The following is a 23427-nucleotide window of genomic DNA, read 5'->3' on the forward strand; positions in this document are numbered from 1 at the left end:
CAGACACATCACAGGGAGACTGATTGCGCTGAGACCCTGAGCAGTGTGAAGACGTCGAGGGTCTTTCCCAGCGAGCTCGCTTAGGGTGGCTGGGGCCATCATCTGAGTCATAATCCTCGGCCTGTGAAGCCGGGGACCCCCCTGTGGGCTGGATACATTCCAAGTAAGGGGGACCTGAGGACAGAGGCCTCGCCGTGCCCAGAGACTGAGCCCCATGCATAGATTGCAAGGTCTCAAGGATTTTTGCCATAGATACAGACATATTATCTGCAAAAACTGCAAAGTCCGTCCCTGTCACCGGGGCAGAACTTACAAGCGTCTCAGCCTGGGTCGCTACCTCTCCTGACTCCGGCTGGCGAAGCAGCACCGGGTCGGAGCATTGCACACAATGGGGGTCATCAGAGCCTGCTGGTAGATTAGCCCCACATGCAGCACACGCAGTATACACAGCCCTTTTTGCCTTGGCCGCCTTGCGTTTTGAGGATGACATGTTGCTGCTTCCACAGAGCGATCTGGGATATGCAGCCAGAAGCGCACCTCACAGTGCAAGAAATACAATATCTATATAACTGTATCCAGTACACTGATACACAGTGAGGCACTAGAGGGACCAGCACAGAAAAATCGCTTACCGCCCGCTTAAAAAGCGGGTGTGTGGTCGCCAGATAGCCCCTAGTCCAGGTCTCCCAGAGCCTTGCGTCCTTCCTCCAGCCAGGCATGCATGTAATGGCTGCCGGCGTCTCGAGAGAGGAAGGGGGGCGGGCCCTGGGCGTTCCTGGCCAAGAGCGGGAAGCCTGCTTCCCTCTGTGCATAGTGAGAGGGCTGGAGCATGTAAATCAGGCTCCAGCCCTCGTCGCTGCTTGCGAACAGCGTCTCTCCCCTTCCCTGAGTGACAGGGAGGGGGCGGGAACGAAACGGAGCTGCCGGCGTCCTAGGCCCAAAAAGCCGGGGACTCAATTTATAACCGCCGCCGCCGTAAAAGCGCGGACGGCGGATCCCCGGCGCACCACAAGTCACAGCAGCGCCGCCCGGTCCAGAGGGGGTCGGCGCTGCGTTCCCAAACACAAACAATCCCCCAGTAATCTGTAGGGACACCAACTCCACGATGCGGTCCCCGGCGCACTATAACACCCAGCCAGCCCGGAGTGTGTCTGTGCCTGCCGGGGACACAGAGTACCTGTAAGATGCAGGGCCCTGTCCCTGATCGTACTCCTGCTCCGAATCCATCAGGTTCTAATGGGTCTGTGGATGGAGCCCGGCATCAGAGCTGAGAGGCCGGCAGGATCCCACTTCCACAGAGCCCTACAAGGGGATGTGGAAGGAAAACAGCATGTCAGGCTCCAGCCCTGTACCAGCAATAGGTACCTCAACCTTACAACACCATCCAGGGGTGAGAAGGGAGCATGCTGGGAACACTATATGTGTCCTCTTTTCTTCCATCCGACATAGTCAGCAGCTGCTGCTGACTAAAATCTGTGGAGCTATGCATGGAATGTCTGACCTCCTTCGCACACAAAGCTAAAAACTGGAGAACCCGTGATACACGGGGGGGGGGTATAGCCAGAGGGGGAGGGGCCTTGCACTTTTAATGTAGTGCTTTGTGTGGCCTCCAGAGGGCAGTAGCTATACCCCAATCGTCTGGGTCTCCCAATAGAGCGCTGAAGAAAGCCACTTTCTGTGAAAGCCGAGAAAAGGAAATCTCCGTCATAGGCTCGAAAGGTGGCTTCTGGAGAGCAATTAGAACCTTGTTCAGGTCCCAGGGCTCCAATGGCCGCTTGTAAGGGGGAACGATATGACAAACCCCTTGCAGGAACGTGCGTACCTTAGGAAGTCGCGCCAGGCGCTTCTGAAAGAATACGGATAGCGCAGAGACTTGTCCTTTAAGGGAGCTAAGCGACAAACCTTTTTCCAACCCAGACTGCAGGAAGGAAAGAAAAATCGGCAATGCAAATGGCCAGGGAGAAACTCCCTGAGCAGAGCACCAAGATAAGAATATCTTCCACGTTCTGTGGTAGATCTTGGCGGAGGATGGTTTCCTAGCCTGTCTCATGGTGGCAACAACATCATGAGATAAACCTGAGGTCCCTAGGATCCAGGACTCAATGGCCACACAGTCAGGTTCAGGGCCGCAGAATTCAGATGGAAAAACGGCCCTTGAGACAGCAAGTCTGGACGGCCTGGTAGCGCCCACGGTTGTCCTACCGTGAGATGCCACAGATCCGGGTACCACGACCTCCTTGGCCAGTCTGGAGCGACGAGAATGGCGCAACGGCAGTCGGACCTGATTTTGCGGAGCACTCTGGGCAACAATGCCAGAGGTGGGAACACATAAGGTAGTCGGAACTGCGACCAATCCTGAACTAAGGCGTCTGCCGCCAGAGCTCGGTGATCGTGAGACCGTGCCATGAAAACCGGGACCTTGTTGTTGTGCCGTGACGCCATCAGGTCGACGTCCGGCATCCCCCAGCGGCGACAGATCTCCTGAAACACGTCCGGGTGAAGGGACCATTCCCCTGCGTCCATGCCCTGGCGACTGAGAAAGTCTGCTTCCCAGTTTTCCACGCCTGGGATGTGAACTGCGGATATGGTGGATGCTGTGTTTTCCAACCAACTTCAGAATCCGCCGGACTTCTTGAAAGGCTTGTCGACTGCGTGTTCCCCCTTGGTGGTTGATGTACGCCACCGCTGTGGAATTGTCCGACTGAATCCGGATCTGCTTGCCCTCCAGCCACTGTTGGAAGGCTCGCAGAGCAAGATAGACTGCTCTGATTTCCAGAACATTGATCTGAAGGGTGGACTCTCTCTGAGTCCACGTACCCTGAGCCCTGTGGTGAAGAAACACTGCTCCCCACCCTGATAGGCTCGCATCTGTCGTGACCACCGCCCAGGATGGGGGTAGGAACGACTTTCCTTTTGACAATGAGGTGGGAAGAAGCCACCATCGGAGAGAGTCCTTGGTTGCCTGAGAGAGGGAGACATCCCTGTCGAGGGACGTCGACTTCCCGTCCCATTGGCGGAGAATGTCCCATTGTAGAGGGCGCAGATGAAACTGCGCGAAAGGGACTGCTTCCATTGCTGCCACCATCTTCCCTAGGAAATGCATGAGGCGCCTCAAGGAGTGGGACTGGTTCTGCAGGAGAGATTGCACCCCTGTCTGCAGAGAGCACTGCTTGTCCAGTGGAAGCTTCACTATCGCTGAGAGAGTATGAAACTCCATGCCAAGATATGTTAGTGATTGGGTCGGGGTTAGATTTGACTTTGGAAAGTTGATAATCCACCCGAAACTCTGGAGAGTCTTCAGTGCCACGTTCAGACTGTGTTGGCATGCCTCTTGAGAGGGTGCCTTTATAAGTAGATCGTCCAAATACGGGATCACGGAGTGACCCTGCGAGTGCAGGACAGCTACTACTGCAGCCATGACCTTGGTGAAGACCCGAGGGGCTGTAGGCAGCCCGAAAGGTAACGCTACGAACTGCAGGTGTTCGCTTTCTATAACGAAGCGTAGAAAACGCTGATGCTCTGGCGCGATCGGCACGTGAAGATAAGCATCTTTGATGTCTATTGATGCTAAGAAATCTCCTTGAGACATTGAGGCTATGACGGAGCGTAGAGATTCCATCCGGAACCTCCTGGTTTTTACGTGTTTGTTGAGCAACTTTAGATCCAGGACGGGCCGAAAGGACCCGTCCTTCTTTGGCACCACAAACAGATTGGAGTAAAAACCGTGACCTTGTTCCTGAAGAGGAACGGAAGTCACCACTCCTTCCGCCTTTAGAGCGGCCACCGCCTGCAGCAGAGCATCGGCTCGGTCGGGCGGTGGGGAAGTTCTGAAGAAACGAGTTGGAGGACGAGAGCTGAACTCTATCCTGTACCCGTGAGACAGAATGTCCGTCACCCAACGGTCTTTGACCTGTGACAGCCAAATGCCGCCAAAGCGGGAGAGCCTGCCACCGACCGAGGATGCGGAGAGAGGAGGCTGAAAGTCATGAGGAAGCCGTCTTGGTAACGGTTCTTCCTGCTGTCTTTTTTGGGCGTGACTGAGTCCGCCAAGAATCTGAGCCTCTCTGATCCTTTTGAGTCCTTTTGGACGAGGAGATCCAGGACAGCATTAATCGCGTAAGACGCGAATGCAGACATTTGAGAGGTCAATGGTGCCACCTGCGGGGCAGATGTACGTGTGACCGAGTCGACTTGTATAAGCCCAGCTGAAATAGCTTGGAGTGCCCATACGGCTGCGAAAGCTGGCGCCAACGACGCTCCAATAGCTTCATAGATGGATTTCAGCCAGAGCTCCATCTGCCTGTCAGTGGCATCCTTAAGTGCCGCTCCATCTTCTACTGCAACTAAGGATCTAGCTGCAAGCCTGGAGATTGGAGGGTCCACCTTGGGATACTGGGTCCAACCCTTGACCACGTCAGGGGGAAAAGGATAGCGTGTATCTTTAAGCCGTTTAGAAAACCGCTTCTCAGGATAAGCGTGGTGTTTCTGGATTGCATCTCTAAAGTCAGAGTGGTCCAGAAAAGTGCTTAATTTACGCTTGGGATATCTGAAATGGAATTTCTCCTGCTGTGAAGCTGCCTCCTCCTCAGTAGGAGCTGGCGGAGAAATATCTAACATCCTATTGATGGACGCTATAAGATCATTCACTATGGCGTCACCATCCGGTGTATCCAGATTGAGAGCGGACCCAGGATCAGAATCTTGATCAGTTACATCCGCCTCATCACCCATAGATTCGTCCCGCTGGGATCCTGACCAGTGAGACGAAGTTGAGGGCCCCTCATAACGAGCCCGCTTAGGTTGTCTGGGACTGTCGTCCGAGTCAGAATCGTCACCCTGGGGTGCATGTGACACCCCCGGAGCTTGGAAGTGTTCCAGCTGAGGGGGACCAGGGAGCAATGATGCCACAGTGTCCATGGTCTGAGTTACTGGTCTAGACTGCAATGTTTCAAGAATCTTTGACATGGTCATAGACAATCTGTCAGCAAAAGCTGCAAACTCCGTTCCTGTCACCTGGACAGCATTCACAGGTGGTACACCCTGGGTCACGTCCAGCAGAGGCCCCGGCTGTGCAAGTTGCACAGGAGCCGAGCACTGCACACAATGGGGGTCAGTGGAACCTGCCGGTAGAGCAGCCCCACATGCGGTACAGGCAGCATATAATGTCTGTGCCTTGGCACCCTTGCGTTTTGCGGACGACATGCTGTTGCCTCCTTGTAATCTAGGAGGGGGTATAGCCGAGAATCACCAGCGCCAGTACAGTACAAAGTATTTGCAAACACAAAATACTCAGTATACACACGGCACAAGTGGGGGTGAGCCCTTGAGGCTGCTTACCGCCCGCTGAACAGCGGGTATGAGGCCGTAGAATCCCGTGTCTGGGTCTCCCCGTCTCCCCTCTGCAGCTCAGCGTGCAGGCAGGAATGGCTGCCGGCGTTCTGTGAAGAGGGGCGGACCGTGGGCGTGCCACAAACAAAGAGCGGGAAACTGCGTCCTACTGTGCCTGGTGTGAGGGCTGGAGTATGTAAAAAAGACTCCAGCCCTCAGCGCTGATGCTCTGTACAGCGTCCCGCCCTCCTCCTGACTGGCAGGTGCGGAGGCGGGAACGAACGAACTAGGCCGCAAAAAGCCGGGGACTGTAGTAATAAGCGCGGCCGTGATATATGCACGGCCAGCGCGGAAGTCCCCGGCGCACCACAAGTCCCAGCCGCGTCGCAGTCCCAGCGGCCGGCGCGACCGTTCTCCCTGAGTCTACCCACTCAGCTAAGCTGAAGTGAGGAAATGGCACAAGCGCAGCAGCGCTGTTGTCCCCGGCGCACTAACACACCCAGCAATGCTGCGGTGTGCGCGCGTATGCACGGGGACACAGAGTACCTTGACGGAGCAGGGCCATGTCCCTGACGATACTCAGCTCCATATCCAGCGGCTTCTCCAGGGGCTGCGGATGGAGCACGGTCTCAGTGCCTGGAGACCGGTAAAATCCCACTTCGCCCAGAGCCCTAATGGGGATGGGGAAGGAATCAGCATGTGGGCTCCAGCCTCCGTACCCGCAATGGGTACCTCAACCTTAACAAGCACCACCGACAGAAAGTGGGGTGAGAAGGGAGCATGCTGGGGACCCTAGTATGGGTCCTCTTTTCTTCCATCCGACATAGTCAGCAGCTGCTGCTGACTAAACAGTGGAGCTATGCGTGCGTGTCTGACCTCCTTCGCACAAAGCAAAAAACTGAGGGACCCGTGCTCCCACGGGGGGGTGTATAGCCAGAAGGGGAGGGGCCTTACACTTTTAAGTGTAGTACTTTGTGCGGCCTCCGGAGGCAGTAGCTATACACCCAATTGTCTGGGTCTCCCAATTAGGAGCGAAAAAGAAAAAAAAATAAATAGTAATATTATATATATATTATATATATATATATATATATATATATAATATATAATATATATAATATATATATATATATATATATATATATATATATATATATATATATATATATATATATATATATATATATATATATATACATATATATATATATATATATATATATATACATATATATATATATACACACACACATACATACATACATACACACACCGTATTTTTCGCTTTATAAGACGCACCGGATTATAAGACGCACCCCCAAATTTGGTGGAGGAATAGAGATTTTTTTTTAATAAATGGGGTCCGTCTTATAATGCCAGTGTCCGTCTAACAAATCATATAGAGTATATGTCCCTCACAGCCCCCCCATCCTAAAATTAGCCCCCTTAATCTGGATATGGCCACCTTATACTGAATATAGCCCCCCTGTGGCTGGCACACATGGGCCCCCCCGTGGCTGGCACACACGGCCCCACCCCCCTGTGGCTGGCACACACGGCCCCCCCCCCCCCCTGTGGCTGGCACACACGGCCCCCCCCCCCCTGTGGCTGGCACACACGGCCCCCCCCCCCCTGTGGCTGGCACACACGGCCCCCCCCCCCCCTGTGGCTGGCACACACGGTCCCCCCCCCTGTGGCTGGTACACACGGCCCCCCCCCTGTGGCTGGCACACACGGCCCCCCCCCCCTGTGGCTGGCACACACGGCCCCCCCCCCCTGTGGCTGGCACACACGGCCCCCCCCCCCTGTGGCTGGCACACACGGCCCCCCCCCTGTGGCTGGCACACACGGCCCCCCCCCTGTGGCTGGCACACACGGCCCCCCCCCCCTGTGGCTGGCACACACGGCCCCCCCCCTGTGGCTGGCACACACGGCCCCCCCCCCCTGTGGCTGGCACACACGGCCCCCCCCCCTGTGGCTGGCACACACGGCCCCCCCCCCTGTGGCTGGCACACACGGCCCCCCCCCCTGTGGCTGGCACACACGGCCCCCCCCCCTGTGGCTGGCACACACGGCCCCCCCCTGTGGCTGGCACACACGGCCCCCCCCTGTGGCTGGCACACATCACCCTGTGTTAGATATTGCCCCATGCTGCTGCTTTTAGTAAAATAAACCCTTTCCTTATTTTCTCCAGCGCTGTGCTCCTTCGTGTCCCCCCTCCTTGGGGTTGAGCTCCAGCCTCCTGCCTGCATTTCCTGGTTCACGGCCCCGGTCATGTGATCGGCACAGCAGAGTGATATCATCTCTGCGTGCCTGATCACAGCACCAGGAGGGGAGACACGCTGGAGGGGGTAAGGAAAGAGGTTTTTTTTTTATTTTACTATGGGCAGCAGCATGGGGGGCCATATCTAACACAGGGGGACATGTGCGATCAAAGGGAAACACAGGCAGATATAATATGCGCCGCTCCCCCAGCCCATTGCCGCGGTGCGGTTTCAGCACCACGGTGATGGACAGCGGCTGTGCATACTATATGAGCGGGAGCAGGAGATCAAACGCTGCCGCCCGCAGCTTCACCTGCCCCCCACCAGCCCCCCCCTAGCACCGCTCCAGAGCGGCCCCCACCTCCCCTGGACCCTGAAGTATATAATACGTATAATCGGTTTATACGACGCACCCCCTACTTTCCCCCAAAATTTGGGGGAACAAAAGTGCGTCTTATAAAGCGAAAAGAAGGGAATTTTGTTTACTTACCGTAAATTCCTTTTCTTCTAGCTCCAATTGGGAGACCCAGACAATTGGGTGTATAGCTTCTGCCTCCGGAGGCCACACAAAGTATTACACTTAAAAGTGTAAAGCCCCTCCCCTTCTGCCTATACACCCCCCGTGCATCACGGGCTCCTCAGTTTTGGTGCAAAAGCAAGAAGGAGTAAAAGTTATAAATTGGTTTAAAGTAAATTCAATCCGAAGGAATTTCGGAGAACTGAAACCATTCAACATGAACAACATGTGTACACAAAGAACAACAGCCCGAAGGGAACAGGGGCGGGTGCTGGGTCTCCCAATTGGAGCTAGAAGAAAAGGAATTTACGGTAAGTAAACAAAATTCCCTTCTTCTTTGTCGCTCTATTGGGAGACCCAGACAATTGGGACGTCCAAAAGCAGTCCCTGGGTGGGTAAAATAATACCTCGTAATAGAGCCGTACCATGGCCTTTTCCTACAGGTGGGCAACCGCCGCCTGAAGGACTTGCCTACCTAGGCTGGCATCCGCCGAAGCATAGGTATGCACCTGATAGTGTTTCGTGAAAGTGTGCAGGCTCGACCAGGTAGCCGCCTGACACACCTGCTGAGCCGTAGCCTGGTGCCGCAAAGCCCAGGACGCACCCACGGCTCTGGTAGAATGGGCTTTCAGCCCAGAGGGAACCGGAAGCCCAGAAGATCGATAAGCTTCGAGAATTGGTTCCTTGATCCACCGAGCCAGGGTTGATTTCGAAGCCTGTGACCCTTTACGCTGGCCAGCGACAAGGACAAAGAGTGCATCCGAACGGCGCAGGGGCGCCGTACGAGAAATGTAGAGTCTGAGTGCTCTCACCAGATCTAACAAGTGCAGATCCTTTTCACACTGGTGAACTGGATGAGGACAAAAAGAGGGTAAGGAGATCTCCTGATTGTGGGAGCGGTTCCTCCGGCGGTCTTTTTAGGACGTGACTTAGACCGCCATGCATCGGAGTTCCTCTGATCCTTTTGAGGCCTTTTGGACGAGGAGAACTGAGACCTTCCCGCGGGCCGAAAGGACCGAAACCTCGATTGTACCTTCCGTGGTTGAGGTCTGTTTGGTTTGGACTGGGGTAAGGAAGAGTCCTTTCCCTTGGATTGTTTAATGATTTCATCCAATCGTTCACCAAACAGGCGGTCGCCAGAAAATGGCAAACCGGTTAAGAACTTTTTGGAAGCGGAGTCTGCCTTCCATTCACGTAACCACATGGCCCTGCGGACTGCCACCGAATTGGCGGATGCTACCGCTGTACGGCTCGTAGAGTCCAGGACCGCATTAATGGCGAAGGACGCAAACGCCGACGCCTGAGAGGTTAAGGACACCACTTGCGGAGCAGATGTACGTGTGACTGCATTAATCTGCGCATGACAAGCTGAGATAGCTTGGAGTGCCCATACGGCTGCGAATGCTGGAGCAAAAGACGCGCCGATAGCTTCATAGATGGATTTCAACCAGAGCTCCATCTGTCTGTCAGTGGCATCTTTCAGTGAAGCTCCATCTTCCACTGCAACTATGGATCTAGCCGCCAGTCTGGAGACAGGAGGATCCACCTTAGGACACTGAGCCCAGCCCTTGACAACGTCAGGGGGGAAGGGATAACGTGTATCCTTAAGGCGCTTGGAAAAACGCTTATCTGGACAAGCTCGGTGTTTCTGGACTGCCTCTCTGAAGTCAGAGTGATCCAGAAACATACTCAATGGACGCTTGGGAAACCTGAAACGGAATTTCTCCTGCTGAGAAGCTGACTCCTCAATTGTAGGAGCTGAGGGAGAAATATCCAACACCTGATTGATGGTCGCTATAAGGTCATTCACTATGGCGTCACCATCAGGTGTATCCAGGTTAAGCGCGGTCTCAGGATCAGAATCCTGATCTGCTACCTCCTCTTCATCATCCAGAGAGTCTTCCTGCTGAGACCCTGAACAGTGTGATGAAGTCGAGGGAATTTCCCAGCGACCCCGCTTAGGCGGCCTGGGACTGCGGTCCGTGTCAGAGACCTCACCCTGGGACCCATGGTTCACCCCAGGAGCACTCTGCAGCTCCAAATGAGGGGGGCCTGGGGTCAATGATTGAACAGTGCCCGGGGCCTGTGTTACCGGTCTGGACTGTAAGGCTTCTAGTATCCTAGCAGATCATTTATCCATAGTCTCAGACAGTTTGTCAGCAAACACTGCAAACTCCGTCCCTGTCACCTGGACAGTGGTAGCAGGTGGTTCCACCTGGGCCACCAGTAGCAGAGGCTCCGGCTGAGTAAGTGCCACAGGGGCCGAGCATTGCACACAATGAGGGTCCGTGGAACCTGCCGGTAGTATAGCCGCACATGAGGTACAGGTTGCAAAGTAAGCCTGTGCTTTGGCACCCTTGCTATTTGCAGACGACATGCTGTTGTCTCGTCTGATACAATCCAGGAGGGTATATAGCCAAAAATCAACAGTGCGACAGTACAGTGTAAATGTATAGCATATAAGCATATATATATATGTACACTTCTGCACTCAGTGGGGCCAGCACCTCAGGTGCTGCTTACCGACCGCTCAAAGCGGTTGTGTGATCACCAGATTCCCTGCCTGGGCCTCCCAGAGCCTGTTGTCTCTCCTCTCCAGCGTTAGAAGAGCTGACAGGAATGGCTGCCGGCGTTCTGTGGAGAGGAGGGGGCCGTGGGCGTGCCCTAGAAAGTGCGGGAATCTGGAGCCACAGTGTGCTGTATGAGGGGGGAGGAGGATGCAAAGTATGCTCCAACCCTCAGCACTAACGTCCTGTGCAGCGTCCCGCCCTTTCCCTGACTGGCAGGCCTGGGGGCGGGAATATGCGATACTAGGCCGCAAAAGCCGGGGACTAAAGTAATAAGCGCGGCCGGCATATAAGCGCGGTCGGCGCGGTAGTCCCCGGCGCACTAACACACCCAGCAGTGCTGCAGTGTGTGTGGCATCAGCGCTCTATGCGCGGTCCCCACGGGGACACAGAGTATCCTCACAGTAGCAGGGCCTTGTCCCTGTCGATACTCGGCTCCTGTCAGCAGAATCCCCAGGGGCTGCGGAGGGAGCACGGCCTCAGTGCCTGGAGACCGATTAGGATCCCACTTCACCCAGAGCCCATTAAGGGATGGGGAAGGAAAACAGCATGTGGGCTCCAGCCTCTGTACCCGCAATGGGTACCTCAACCTTAACAACACCGCCGACAAGAGTGGGGTGAGAAGGGAGCATGCTGGGGGCCCTGTTATAGGCCCTCTTTTCTTCCATCCGACATAGTCAGCAGCTGCTGCTGACTAAGATGTGGAGCTATGCGTGGATGTCAGCCTCCTTCGCACAAAGCATAAAAACTGAGGAGCCCGTGATGCACGGGGGGTGTATAGGCAGAAGGGGAGGGGCTTTACACTTTTAAGTGTAATACTTTGTGTGGCCTCCGGAGGCAGAAGCTATACACCCAATTGTCTGGGTCTCCCAATGGAGCGACAAAGAAATACGGTATAATCTTATATATCTATATATATCTATCTATATCTAATCTTTTGCAATGGGGAAATGATACTCTTCTGCAGCATTTAAATGGTTAATCAGCAGCGACCGGAGCTAAGCTTTGCAGGCAGCGTCAGTCGGGGCAGTGCGGGCCCAGCTCCCGAGCCCGCTCCATCCCCGATGAGCTGATTGTTTAACCCTTTCCCGGCGTAGCACCTAATAGTATGTTCCCGATCACTGACATCCAGCAGAGATCTTGAAAAGACACAAGCAATTCAGGCACAAATCACACTGGAGAGTTGCAGGACGGGTAACCTTTACCTACAAACATAGGCGCCTTCACCACTCCCAACGGCTTTGAAGCTACAAGGCCCGACAGCCCGTGACTGCTCAGGGGATGCTGGGAGCTGTAGTTTGACCCCAGCTGACCCCTCCTAACCTAGGGTAAGAGTTTGGATCCATGGAAGGAAAAATAAATAAAACAAAAATCGAATGCATTTGTACGTACCTTGCATCGTCCTCTATCACCCTGCCAAATTTGGAAACATTATGCTCTGCCGAATCCCACAACAGCCTGAAAATTTGCGAGAAACAGGATTTTTTAAGCGGCAAAGTGTGGAGAAAAGCAAAAAAAAAATAAAATAAATAAAACAGGTGGAATAATAAAAAAAACATCAATGAGGGGGAAAACTGCATCTAAGATGAGGAAAAAGGGGTCAGAAAGTCAAGAAATAAAGAATGTAATCTGATCCATGCATCAAGCTGAAAAGGACAGCAGGAAGCTCTCAGCCAATCAGAGTCTCAGAGAGTTCTCAGCAGTGCTGATTGGCTGAGAGCAGTAGGCCTGCCTCACAAGGCTCCACCCAATGCATCCTTTCCAGCTGGATGACAGGCGCAGTATTCAGCCTCCCGAGCGCTGGTTCTGGGAGCTGAATCAAGCTCCTTTATGGACCACAAGAATGTGGGTCCCCTTGTGTAAATGGAGGGATAATGAGCATTCCGAAACCGCAGTCACACAAGGGACTTTGGGACCTGATTATCATGTTCGGAGGGGGAAGTCAGGTCTTGGGGATCATATCGGTCATTTATGGGACAAGTTCATCTATGAACTACTATGGGGAGGGATTGTGATACAGGACATTACTTAGTAACAGGATGTTTACCATATTTTCTTTTAAATCTGGCATCTCATTAGATTTCTGCCAGCACTATATGTACCAGACCATGCAGAATTGGAAAAGTCATGATTAGCAGATCTCAGTTGGGGGAGGGGTGGATACTATTAGGATATCGCGGGTTTGGCAACTATAACAGAGCAAAGAAACTGCAATCTAAGATGGCGCCGAGGTGGGCCACACTGGCTAATAGAAGGGTCGTGGTCTCCCCGTACCCAATAACGCTATACGTCCACCCCCTAGGGAATGAGTAAGTAGCAAAGTCACTAAAAAAGTGAAATACCACATGGAACAGGAGGGGGGGGACAAGACAAGGTGGAAGAAGACCAGAAGACAAAGACGGGAAGTGGAAGCGAGGGGGGTAATGGAGGTTTATAAGAAAAATGAACCACCCAAAAAAAAAAAAAAAAAAAAAAAAAAAGGAGGTAGCTCCATTACCCAAAGTCTGAGTCTGGCCCGTCTGGAGTCAAATGGTCTGGATCTAAGCCATTGTCTAACATGGGAGGCGATTTCCTGTGTTCCAGTGTTAAACCATTGCTGGACCGGCCCGAGCTCTGTAATGATGGCCATGCGTCTTTGTTATTACTGTTGGGTCTAAAAAAAAATAAAATAAATAAAAAAAAAAAAATTGGGGGGAGGGAAAAAGGTACAAAAAAGGAAAGAAAAAAAAAAAAGCGATGAAATTAAACAAGAATGTGCAAAAAATAAAGCAAAAAACACAACAGTGAAAAAAAAAAAAAAAAGGGAAAATAGAATGAAAAGTGGCGAATCCCAGAGGTTGTGAGCCGCAATGTTAGACCCATGTGACTACGCGCTGAAATACTCTGTGCTGCTGACGTCTCTATTTCACCAATAGTCTCCAGTCCTCTCCTGAAATACACTGTGCTGCTGGTGGAGGTCCAGCCACTTGCAATGACCGTTGTCGCCACTCTTTACATCATTACACAGCCCTCACCAACATCATTCCCTTCCTGAAATCCTCTGTGCTGCTTAAAGGCATTGTACACTGCTAGAACAACCCCTTCTGATTTCACGCTTCCCCCAGGTAATATATTAAAGCCTATACTCTCCTTCCATACCAGTGCCCTTCCAGGGGTGTGCGGGCTCGTGGTGCCGGGATTCACGTGGGGTTGTGATGTCATACGAGCACCGCGTAAAATCTGCTCCAGCTTCTGTCTCCTCGCCTTCGGACCAAACTAGTTAACCAACAGGAAGTGACCTCAGAGGCGGTCCTCGCTTCCTGTTGACTGCTCCTGTGTTGGAAGGTGAAGAGACTGAAGCCGGCGCTGATTGGTCGCAGAGCTCGTGTGACATCACAACCCCACGTGAACACGGACACCGCGAGCCCAGACACCGCTAGAAGGGCGCTGGTATGGAAAGAGTATAGGCCTTAATATATTACCTGGGGTAAACATGTGGAATCAGAAGGGGTTGTTCTAGTAGTGGAAACCCCCTTTAAGAAAATTCCCCACTGCCAACAATTCCAGTCTTTACGCCACCACTAGTTTCCAAACCTGTCCTGCACACCACCCTCCCCCCCCCCCTCCAGCAGGACTGTCACACTCAGCTCCTCAAATACTCTGTGCTGCTCGGGTAAATCTCCTCTCCTTTCAGTCTGCACACTCTACCATTACCCTCTCCAGCAGGACTGTCACACACAGCTCCTGAAATACTCTGTGCTGCTGGGCTAATCCGCTCCCTCCCCCTTTCACTCCAGCTGGACTGTCACACTTAGCTCCTGAAATACTCTGTGCTGCTCAGGTAATCTCCTCCCTTCCCTCTCGCTCCAGCAGGACTGTCACACTCAGCTCCTGAAATACTCTGTGCTGCTGGGGTATTCTGCTCTTCCCACGTCTTCATACTCATGTCACACTCAGCTCCTGAAATACTCTGCTTCTGGGGTAACCTGCTCCCTTTCCTCCACCAGGACTGTAATACTCAGCTCCTGAAATACTCTGTGCTGCTGGGGTAACCCGCTCCTTCTCTCCCGCATCAGGAGGACTGTCACACTCCGCTCCTGAATTACTCTGTGCTGTTGGGGTAACCCGCTCCCATTCTTTACCTTCCACCAGGACTGTCACACTCAGCTCCTGAAATACTCTGTACTGTTGGGGAAACCTGCTTCCTTCACTCCCGCACCAGCAGGACGGTCACACTCAGCTCCTGAAATACTCTGTGCTGCTGTTATGGCTCTGAATTTATCTGCTTAATGGGTCTGTCCACATTTAACAGTTCCCTCGGTAGGGTTGTGTCGCCGTATTATCCATTCTCACACATACACATCCGCGAGGACAGACAGGCGCCGCGAGGACAGACAGGCGCCGGATCATCGGACATTACAGATTATCAGATAGTGAGACAAAGCCCAAAATTAGGAAAAGAACATTTTTTAATTGTTTCTCTGGGCTCAGTCTTCCATGTATTATTGCAGATTATCAGAATTTCTGGACTATAGGAATCTCAATCTCTTTTTTTTAATCCTGGACAACCCCTTTAAAAAAAGAAAATTAAAATTAAAGGACGGTAACTTGCAATTCTATATTCTTGCGCTTGTGCGCAGCGTCCCACAATGCAGACGCCTCCGCTTCACTACAATTGGCGCAAATTGAAAAAGAAAAATGGGTGAAATAAGTATTGAACACGCCAGCTATTTTCTAACTAAATGTATTTTTAATGGTGCTATTGACATGAATTTCTCATCAGATGTCAGTAGCAACCCATCCAATCCACACAGGTAAAGAATTCACCATAGATGTCCATAAATTATACGTAATGAGAAATGACACAGGCAAGAAGTATTGAACACGTTACTCAAATGTATTTAATTCTTTGTATATTCTCCTTTGCTAGTTGATGAAGCCTCCAGACCCCTCCTGTATGGAGACACTAGTCGCCTGCATTGCTCGGGTGGGATTTTGGCCCATTCTTCCACACACACTCCTCACATCCTGCAGGTCCCGACTCCTATGATCTCTGAGCTTTAGTTCCTTCCAGACATTTTCTATTGGGTTCTGCTCTGGTGATCGGCTCGTGCATTGTAGCAGATTTATTTTCTTGGCCGTGTGTTTGGGGTCAGTGTCTTGCTGAAATGTCCTCCCTCGTCTCATCCTCATCCTCCTGGTAGATGCAGCAGATGTTTATCAGGAATGTCTCTGTACATTTGTCCATTCATCCTTCCTTCAATTATATGAAGTTTGCCAGTGCCGAATGCTGAAGAACAGCCCCGCGCCATGATGTTCCCACCTCCACATTTCATCATTGTTGGTGATTTGCCTTTTGGCCTCCAGACATGGTGAGTGTTATGGCCTCCAAAAGAGTTCAGTTTTGGTCTCCTCTCACCAGACTATATTCTCCGGTATTTCACAGACTTGTCTAAATGTTGCTGAGTAAACTTTAAATGCTCTTGAACCTAATTTATGTTCAGCAATGGAGTCTTGCGTGCATACAGGAGCGTGCAATACAGGCCACGGAAGGGGAGTGCATACAGGAGCGTGCATACAGGAGCGTGCATACAGGAGCGTGCATACAGGGGCGTGCATACAGGCCACGGAAGGGGAGTGCATTGCTTATTGTTTTCTGTGAAACAATTGTACCTGCTGATCCCAGGTCTCTCTGTAGCCTCCACAGGTGTCCTCGGCTCTTTGACAACTCTTCTGATAATTCCTTTCACTCCTCTGAAACTTTGCGGGGAGCACGGGGTCACAGATGGTTTATGGTGAAATGATGTCCTTTCCTCTTCTGGATTATGGCCCCAACAAAGCTCACTGGAGCCTTCAGTAGTTTATAAAATTGTTCTGTAAACAATACCTTTAGAATGTTTTCCAACAATAAGGTTGTGAAGCTCTTTAGACAGCTCACTGGTTTTAGCCATCATGAGTTGTTTCTTGTGTGGCACCTCGGTAATGAGACACCTTTTCATAGATCATCAGTTAAGACAGCTGATAGATTGCTTTCTATTACTAATAAATTATAGCTGCTATCATGAAATTCCTTGGCTTATTACGCCTCTCTCAAGGTGTTCAATACTTTTTCCTTATGTAATTTCTCATTATTACACAATTTATGGACATAGATTGTTTGATTTCTTTGCTGCTGTGGATTGGATGGGTTGTTACAGTCATCTGGTGAGAAATTCATGTCAATAGCACCTATAGAAATATAATTACTTAGAAAATTGATAATGTGCTCAATACTTATTTCACCCATTGTATATAAGTGCAAGAAGTGATGATTCCAAGCTGCAGCCAACAGGGAAATTGTAAGTTTTTTCCTATGGGGCGTGTCATTGCTGGTGATTGGCTTCTTTAAAGTGCATTGACACGCCCCCAGGGCACTTCCAATTTCATTTGCATATAGCTTAAGTTCTGGATTGCTCAAGACTTGTACATCGGATCTGTAAAAAAAGGTATTTTTTATGGCTTTATAAACAGCTATATGACTAAAGCCACATTAAAAAATATAAATAAAAAATATATATAATATATAAATATATGTATAGAAATTATATATATATATATATATATATATATATATATATAGATATATATATATATATAAATTATACATTATCTATAAATAAAATTTATATATATATATTATATATAGATATAGATATATATATATATATAAAATTTTATTTATAGATAATGTATAATTTATATATGTTATATATAAAAAAATGTATTGTTTATATATAAAAATATATTTTTTATGTGTATATATAAAAAATTAATTATACATACATACATACACATATATATATATATATATATATATATATATATATATATATATATATATATATATATATATATATATATATATATATATATATATATATATATATATATATATATATATATATATATATATATCTATATATATATCTATATATAAAGAAGGGAATTTTGTTACTTACCGTAAATTCCTTTTCTTCTAGCTCCTATTGGGAGACCCAGACGATTGGGTGTATAGCACTGCCTCCGGAGGCCACACAAAGCATTACACTAAAAAGTGTAAGGCCCCTCCCCTTCTGGCTATACACCCCCAGTGGGATCACTGGCTCACCAGTTTTAGTGCAAAAGCAAGAAGGAGGAAAGCCAATAACTGGTTTAAACAAATTCACTCCGAAGTAACATCGGAGAACTGAAAACCATTCAACATGAACAACATGTGTACCCGAAAACAACCAAAAATCCCGAAGGACAACAGGGCGGGTGCTGGGTCTCCCAATAGGAGCTAGAAGAAAAGGAATTTACGGTAAGTAACAAAATTCCCTTCTTTTTCGGCGCTCCATTGGGAGACCCAGACGATTGGGACGTCCAAAAGCTGTCCCTGGGTGGGTAAAGAAATACCTCATGTTAGAGCTGCAAGACAGCCCTCCCCTACGGGGAGGCAACTGCCGCCTGCAGGACTCTTCTACCTAGGCTGGCGTCCGCCGAAGCATAGGTATGCACCTGATAATGTTTGGTGAAAGTGTGCAGACTCGACCAGGTAGCTGCCTGGCACACCTGTTGAGCCGTAGCCTGGGGCCGTAATGCCCAGGACGCACCCACGGCTGTGGTAGAATGGGCCTTCAGCCCTGATGAAACCGGAAGCCCAGTAGAACGGTAGGCTTCAAGGATTGGTTCCTTGATCCATTGAGCCAGGGTGGATGTTGCAGCCTGCGATCCCTTGCGCTGACCAGTGACAAGGACAAAGAGTGCATCCGAGCGGCGCAGGAGCGCCGTGCGGGAATGTAGATTCTGGGTGCTCTACACCAGATCCAACAATGCAAAGCCATTACATATCGATGAAATGGAGAAAAGGAAGGTAAGGAGATATCCTAATTGTGATAAAAAGGGGATACCACCTTAGGGAGAAACTCTGGGATCGGACGCAGCACTACCTTATCTTGGTGAACACCAGGAAGGGAGCTCTGGATGACCGCGCTGCTAGTTCTGACACTCTCCGAAGAGACGTGACCGCTACCAGAAAGGCCACTTTCTGTGAAAGTCGAGAAAGTGAAAACAACCCTCAGAGGCTCGAAGGGCGGCTCCTAGAGAGCAATTAATACCCTGTGCAGATCCCATGGGTCTGACGGCCTCTTGTACGGAGGGACAATGTGATAATCCCCCTGCAGGAACGTGCGTACCTGAGGAAGACGTACTAGGCGCTTCTGAAAGAATACCGACAGCGCTGCGACTTGTCCTTTAAGGGAGCCGAGCGACAAACCTTTTCCCAATCCAGATGCAGGAAGGGGGGAAAAAGGAGACAATGCAAATGGCCAGGGAGACACTCCCTAAGCAGAGCACCAAGAGAAGAATAACTTCCACGTCTTGTGGGAGATTTTGGCAGACGTCGGCTTCCTAGCCCGTCTCATGGTGGCAATGACGTCTTGAGATAATCCTGAAGACGCTAGGATCTCGGACTCGATGGCCGCACAGTCCGGATCAGGGCCGTAGAATTCAGTGGAAAGAACGGCCCTTGGGACAGTAAGTCTGGCCGGTCTGAGAGTGCCCACGGTTGGCCGACCGTGAGATGCCACAGATCCGGGACCACGACCTCCTCGGTCAGTCTGGGACGACGAGGATGGCGCGGCGGCAATCGGAGCTGAGCTTGCGTAGCCCTCTGGGCAACAGTGCCAGAGTAGGAAACACATAGAGTAGCTGGAACTGCGACCAATCCTGAACTAGGGCGCCTGCCGCCAGAGCTCTTTGCTCGTGAGACCGCGCCATGAAAATCGGGACCTTGTTGTTGTGCCGAGACGCCATTAGGTCGACGTCCGGCATCCTCCAGCGGCTATAGATTTCCTGACACCATACTGGGTGCAGAGGCCATTCCCCTGCGTCCATGTCCAGGCGACTGAGGAAGTCTGCTTCCCCATTTTCTACGCCCGGGATGTGAACTGCGGATATGGTGGATGCTCTGTCCCCCACCCACATCAGAATCCGCCGGATTGCCTGGTAGGCTTGGCGATGCGTGTTCCGCCTTGGTGGGCGATGTCTGCCACCGCTGTGGAATTGTCCGACTGAATTCGGATCTGTTTTCCTTCCAGCCACTGCTGGAAGGCTTGCAGGGCAAGATACCCTGCCCAGATTTCCAGAACATTGATCTGAAGGATGGACTCCTCCGAGAGAGTCCTTGACCGTCTGAGAAGGGAAACGTTCCTTTCTAGGGACGTCGACTCCCCAACCCATTGGCAAAGCATGTCCCATTGAAGTGGACGCAGTGAAACTGCGCGAAAGTGACTGCCTCTGCATGAGGCGTCTTAAGGGGTGTGACTGGCCTTGAAGGAGAGACTGCACCCCCGTCTGTAGTGAACGCTGCTTGTCCAGCGGAAGCTTCACTATCGCTGAGGGAGTGTGAAACTCCATGCCCAGATATGTCAGCGATTGGGTCGGTGCCCGATGTAACCTTGAAGAGTTGATGATCCACCCGAAACTCTGGAGAGTCTCCAGCGCCACGTTCAGGCTGTGTTGGCATGCCTCTTGAGAGGGTGCCTTGACAAGTGGATCGTCCAGTAAGGATCACAGAGTGACCCTGAGAGTGCAGGACTGCTACCACTGCTGCCCTGAACTTGGTGAAAACCCGTAGGGCTGTCGCCAGACCGAAGGGCAGGGCTACGCACTGAAGATGCTCGTCTTCAATAACGAAACGTAGCAAACGCTGGTGCTCTGGAGCAATCGGCACGAGGAGATAAGCATCCTGATGTCTATTGATGCTAGGAAATCTCCTTGAGACATTGAGGCAATGACGGAGCGGAGGGTTACATCCGGAACCGCCTGGCCTTCACGTGCTTGGTGAGCAGTTTTAGGTCCAGAACGGAACGGAAAAACCACCCTTTTTTGGCACCCCAATAAGATTGGAGGAAAAAACCGTGTCTTGTTCCTGAAGAGGAACAGGGATTACCACTCCTTCTGCCTGCAGAAGAGCATCGGCTCGGTGGGGGGGGGTGGGGGGGGGGGGGGGAGTTCTGAAGAATCGAGCCGGAGGACGAGAACAGAGCTCTATCCTGTACACGTGAGACACAATGTCTCTCACCCACCGGTCTGTGACCTGTGGCAGCTAAATGTACCCAGAAGCGGGAGATTCTGCCACCAACCGCGGATGCGGGGAGAGAGAGCTGAAATACATGAGGAGATCGCCTTGGTAGCGGTTCCTCCTGCTGCCTTCCTTGGGCGTGAATGAGCCCGGCCGGAAACTGAGCCCCTCTGAGCCCTTTTAGACGAGTACAATTGGGACTTGCCCGAGCCTGGGAAGGACCAACCTCGACTGTCCCCCCAGGACAGCATTACTAGGGTAAGTCGCAATGCAGACATTGCGAGGTTAAGGACACCACCTGCGGCACAGATGTACATGTGCTCAAGACCAGCTGCGCAAGACCAGCTGAAATAGGTTAGGGTGCCCATACGGCTGCGAATGCCGGAGCAACCGACACGCTGATAGCTTCACAGACAGAGTTCAACCAGAGGTCTATCTGTCTGTCAATGGCATCTTTAAGTGAATTCCCATCTCCCCTGCAACTATGGATCTAGCCGCAAGCCTGGAGATTGGGGGATCCACCTTTGGACCCTGGGTCCAGGGCTGTACCGCATCAGGGTAAAGGGATAACGTGCATCCTTAATACGTTTGGAGAAAACGTTTATCTGGTAAGCGTGGTGTTTCTGAACTGCGTCTCTGAAGTCAGCGTGGCCAGAAAAAGTACTCAATCTACGCATGAGTACTGAAAAAGGATTTCTCCTGCTGTGAAGCTGACTCCTCCACTGGGGGAGCTGAGGGAGCAATATCCAACATTCCATTGATGGACGCTATAAGATCATTCACTATGGCGTCACCATCCGGTGTATCCGGATTGAGAGCGGTGTCAGGACCAAAGCCCTGATCAGCTACGTCTGCCTCATCATACAGAGAGTCGTCCTGCTGGGACCTTGACCAGTGATGAAGCCGAGTGTCGTACCCAGCGAGCTAGCTTAGGCTGTCTGGGACTGCCGTCCGTGTCAGAGCCTTCACCCTGGAATGCCTGGGACCCCCCCGGAGCACTGAGTACGTTCCAAATGAGGGTGGCCAGGGAGCATTAATCAAGATTGCCCATGGCCTGTCTGGAGTGCAAAGTCTCCATCCCATGACAATCTCCGTCCCTGTCCCTGGACAGGGTTCACAGGTGGTTTCTTTGGCCACTTCTAGTAGAGACCCCGGCTGACCAAGTGCTACAGGGGAGCATTGCCCACAATGGGGGTCAGTGAAACCTGCCGGTGGAACAGTATCTGCAGGGAAAGCAGCATAGAAAGCCTGTGTTGCTTTTTTGCTGCTGTATTCTAGTCATCTATGCAATGTACAACATACAAGCATAAACACTTCAGCACATGCAATACAAGCAGCATAGAAAGCCTGTGCCTTGGCACCCTTGCTTTTTTGCTGCTGTTGTCCAGCCATCTAGGAGAATATAGCCCAGAATAGCGACCGTACAGTGCAATGTATAGCATACAAGCATATATACAAATGAACACTTCAGCACATGCAGTGCAAGCAGCCTATAAAGCCTGTGCCTTGGCACCCTTGCTTTTTTGCTGCTGTTGTCCAGCCATCTAGGAGAATATAGCCCAGAATAGCGACCGTACAGTGCAATGTATAGCATACAAGCATATATACAAATGAACACTTCAGCACATGCAATACAAGCAGCATAGAAAGCCTGTGCCTTGGCACTCTTGCTTTTTTGCTGCTGCTGTCCAGCCATCTAGGAGAATATAGCCCAGAGTAGCGACCGTACAGTGCAATGTATAGCATACAAGCATAAGTACAAATGAACACTTCAGCCATGTAATACAAGCAGCATAGAAAACCTGTGCCTTAGCACCCTTGCGTTTTTGCTGCTGTTATCTCGCCATCTAGAAGGGTATATAGCCAAAGACAGCGACCTACAGTGCAGTGTATAGCATACAAGCATAAAATACAAATGGACACTTCGGTATTTAGTGGGGTCAGCACTTCAGGTGCTGCTTACCGCCCGCCTATAACGCGGGTGTGTGGTCGCCAGAGCCCTGTGTTGGTTGCCCAGAGCATGTCTCCGTTCCCCAGCTCGGACGGCGTGCAGGAATGGCTGCCGGCGTCCTTCTCCAGCTCGTGTGACGAGGGGCGGGCCGTGGGCGTGCCCCAGACAAGAGCGGGAAACTGGCGTCCCACTGTGTCCAGTGAAGGGGGCTGGAGAATGCAAAGCAGACTCCAGCCCTCGGCGCTGACTGTCTGTACAGCGTCCCGCCTCTCCCCTGACTGGCAGGGCTGGAGGCGGGAACGAAACGAAAACTAGGCCGCAAAGCCGGGGACTCGAGTAATAAGCGCGGCCGTCCATGTGCACGGCCAGCGCGGAAGTCCCCGGCGCACCACAAGTCCCAGCCGCGCCACAGTGTAAAAAACACCCAGCAACGGCCGGCGCGGCAGTTCCCAATACATAAAGTCACTCAGCAAAGCTGTAGTGACTAATAGCACGAGCGCTCCGCACTGTTGTCCCCGGCGCACTAACACTCCCAGCAATGCTGGTGTGTGTGTGCGCGCTTGCCCGGGGACACAGAGTACCTTAATGTAGCAGGGCCTGTCCCTGACGATACTCAGCTCCATATCCAGCAGGTTCTCTGGGTCTGTGGATGGAGCCCGGTCTCAGTGCCTGGAGACCTGTAAGATCCCACTTCACCCAGAGCCCTGAGGGGGGATGGG

At 51.4% G+C, this 23427-nt stretch overlaps 1 protein-coding gene across 7 annotated transcripts in view; it reads right to left on the minus strand.

Moving 5' to 3' along the window:
* CNOT4 (CCR4-NOT transcription complex subunit 4) overlaps positions 1-23427 on the minus strand; it is a 114187-nt gene that overhangs the window by 63027 nt on the left and 27733 nt on the right. For 3 of the 7 annotated variants that reach the window (XM_075343813.1, XM_075343814.1, XM_075343812.1), the window contains exons 8-9: positions 13174-13329; positions 12069-12134 (exon numbers count right to left, since the gene is read on the minus strand). The exons of the other annotated variants lie outside the window; for them this stretch is intronic. In XM_075343813.1, the coding sequence (XP_075199928.1) occupies positions 12069-12134; positions 13174-13329 (222 nt within the window). The remainder of the gene's footprint in view (positions 1-12068; positions 12135-13173; positions 13330-23427) is intronic. 7 annotated transcript variants of the gene reach the window in all.

This window comes from Anomaloglossus baeobatrachus, chromosome 4, assembly GCF_048569485.1.
Source record: "Anomaloglossus baeobatrachus isolate aAnoBae1 chromosome 4, aAnoBae1.hap1, whole genome shotgun sequence".
In the NCBI taxonomy this organism is placed as follows: domain Eukaryota; kingdom Metazoa; phylum Chordata; class Amphibia; order Anura; family Aromobatidae; genus Anomaloglossus; species Anomaloglossus baeobatrachus.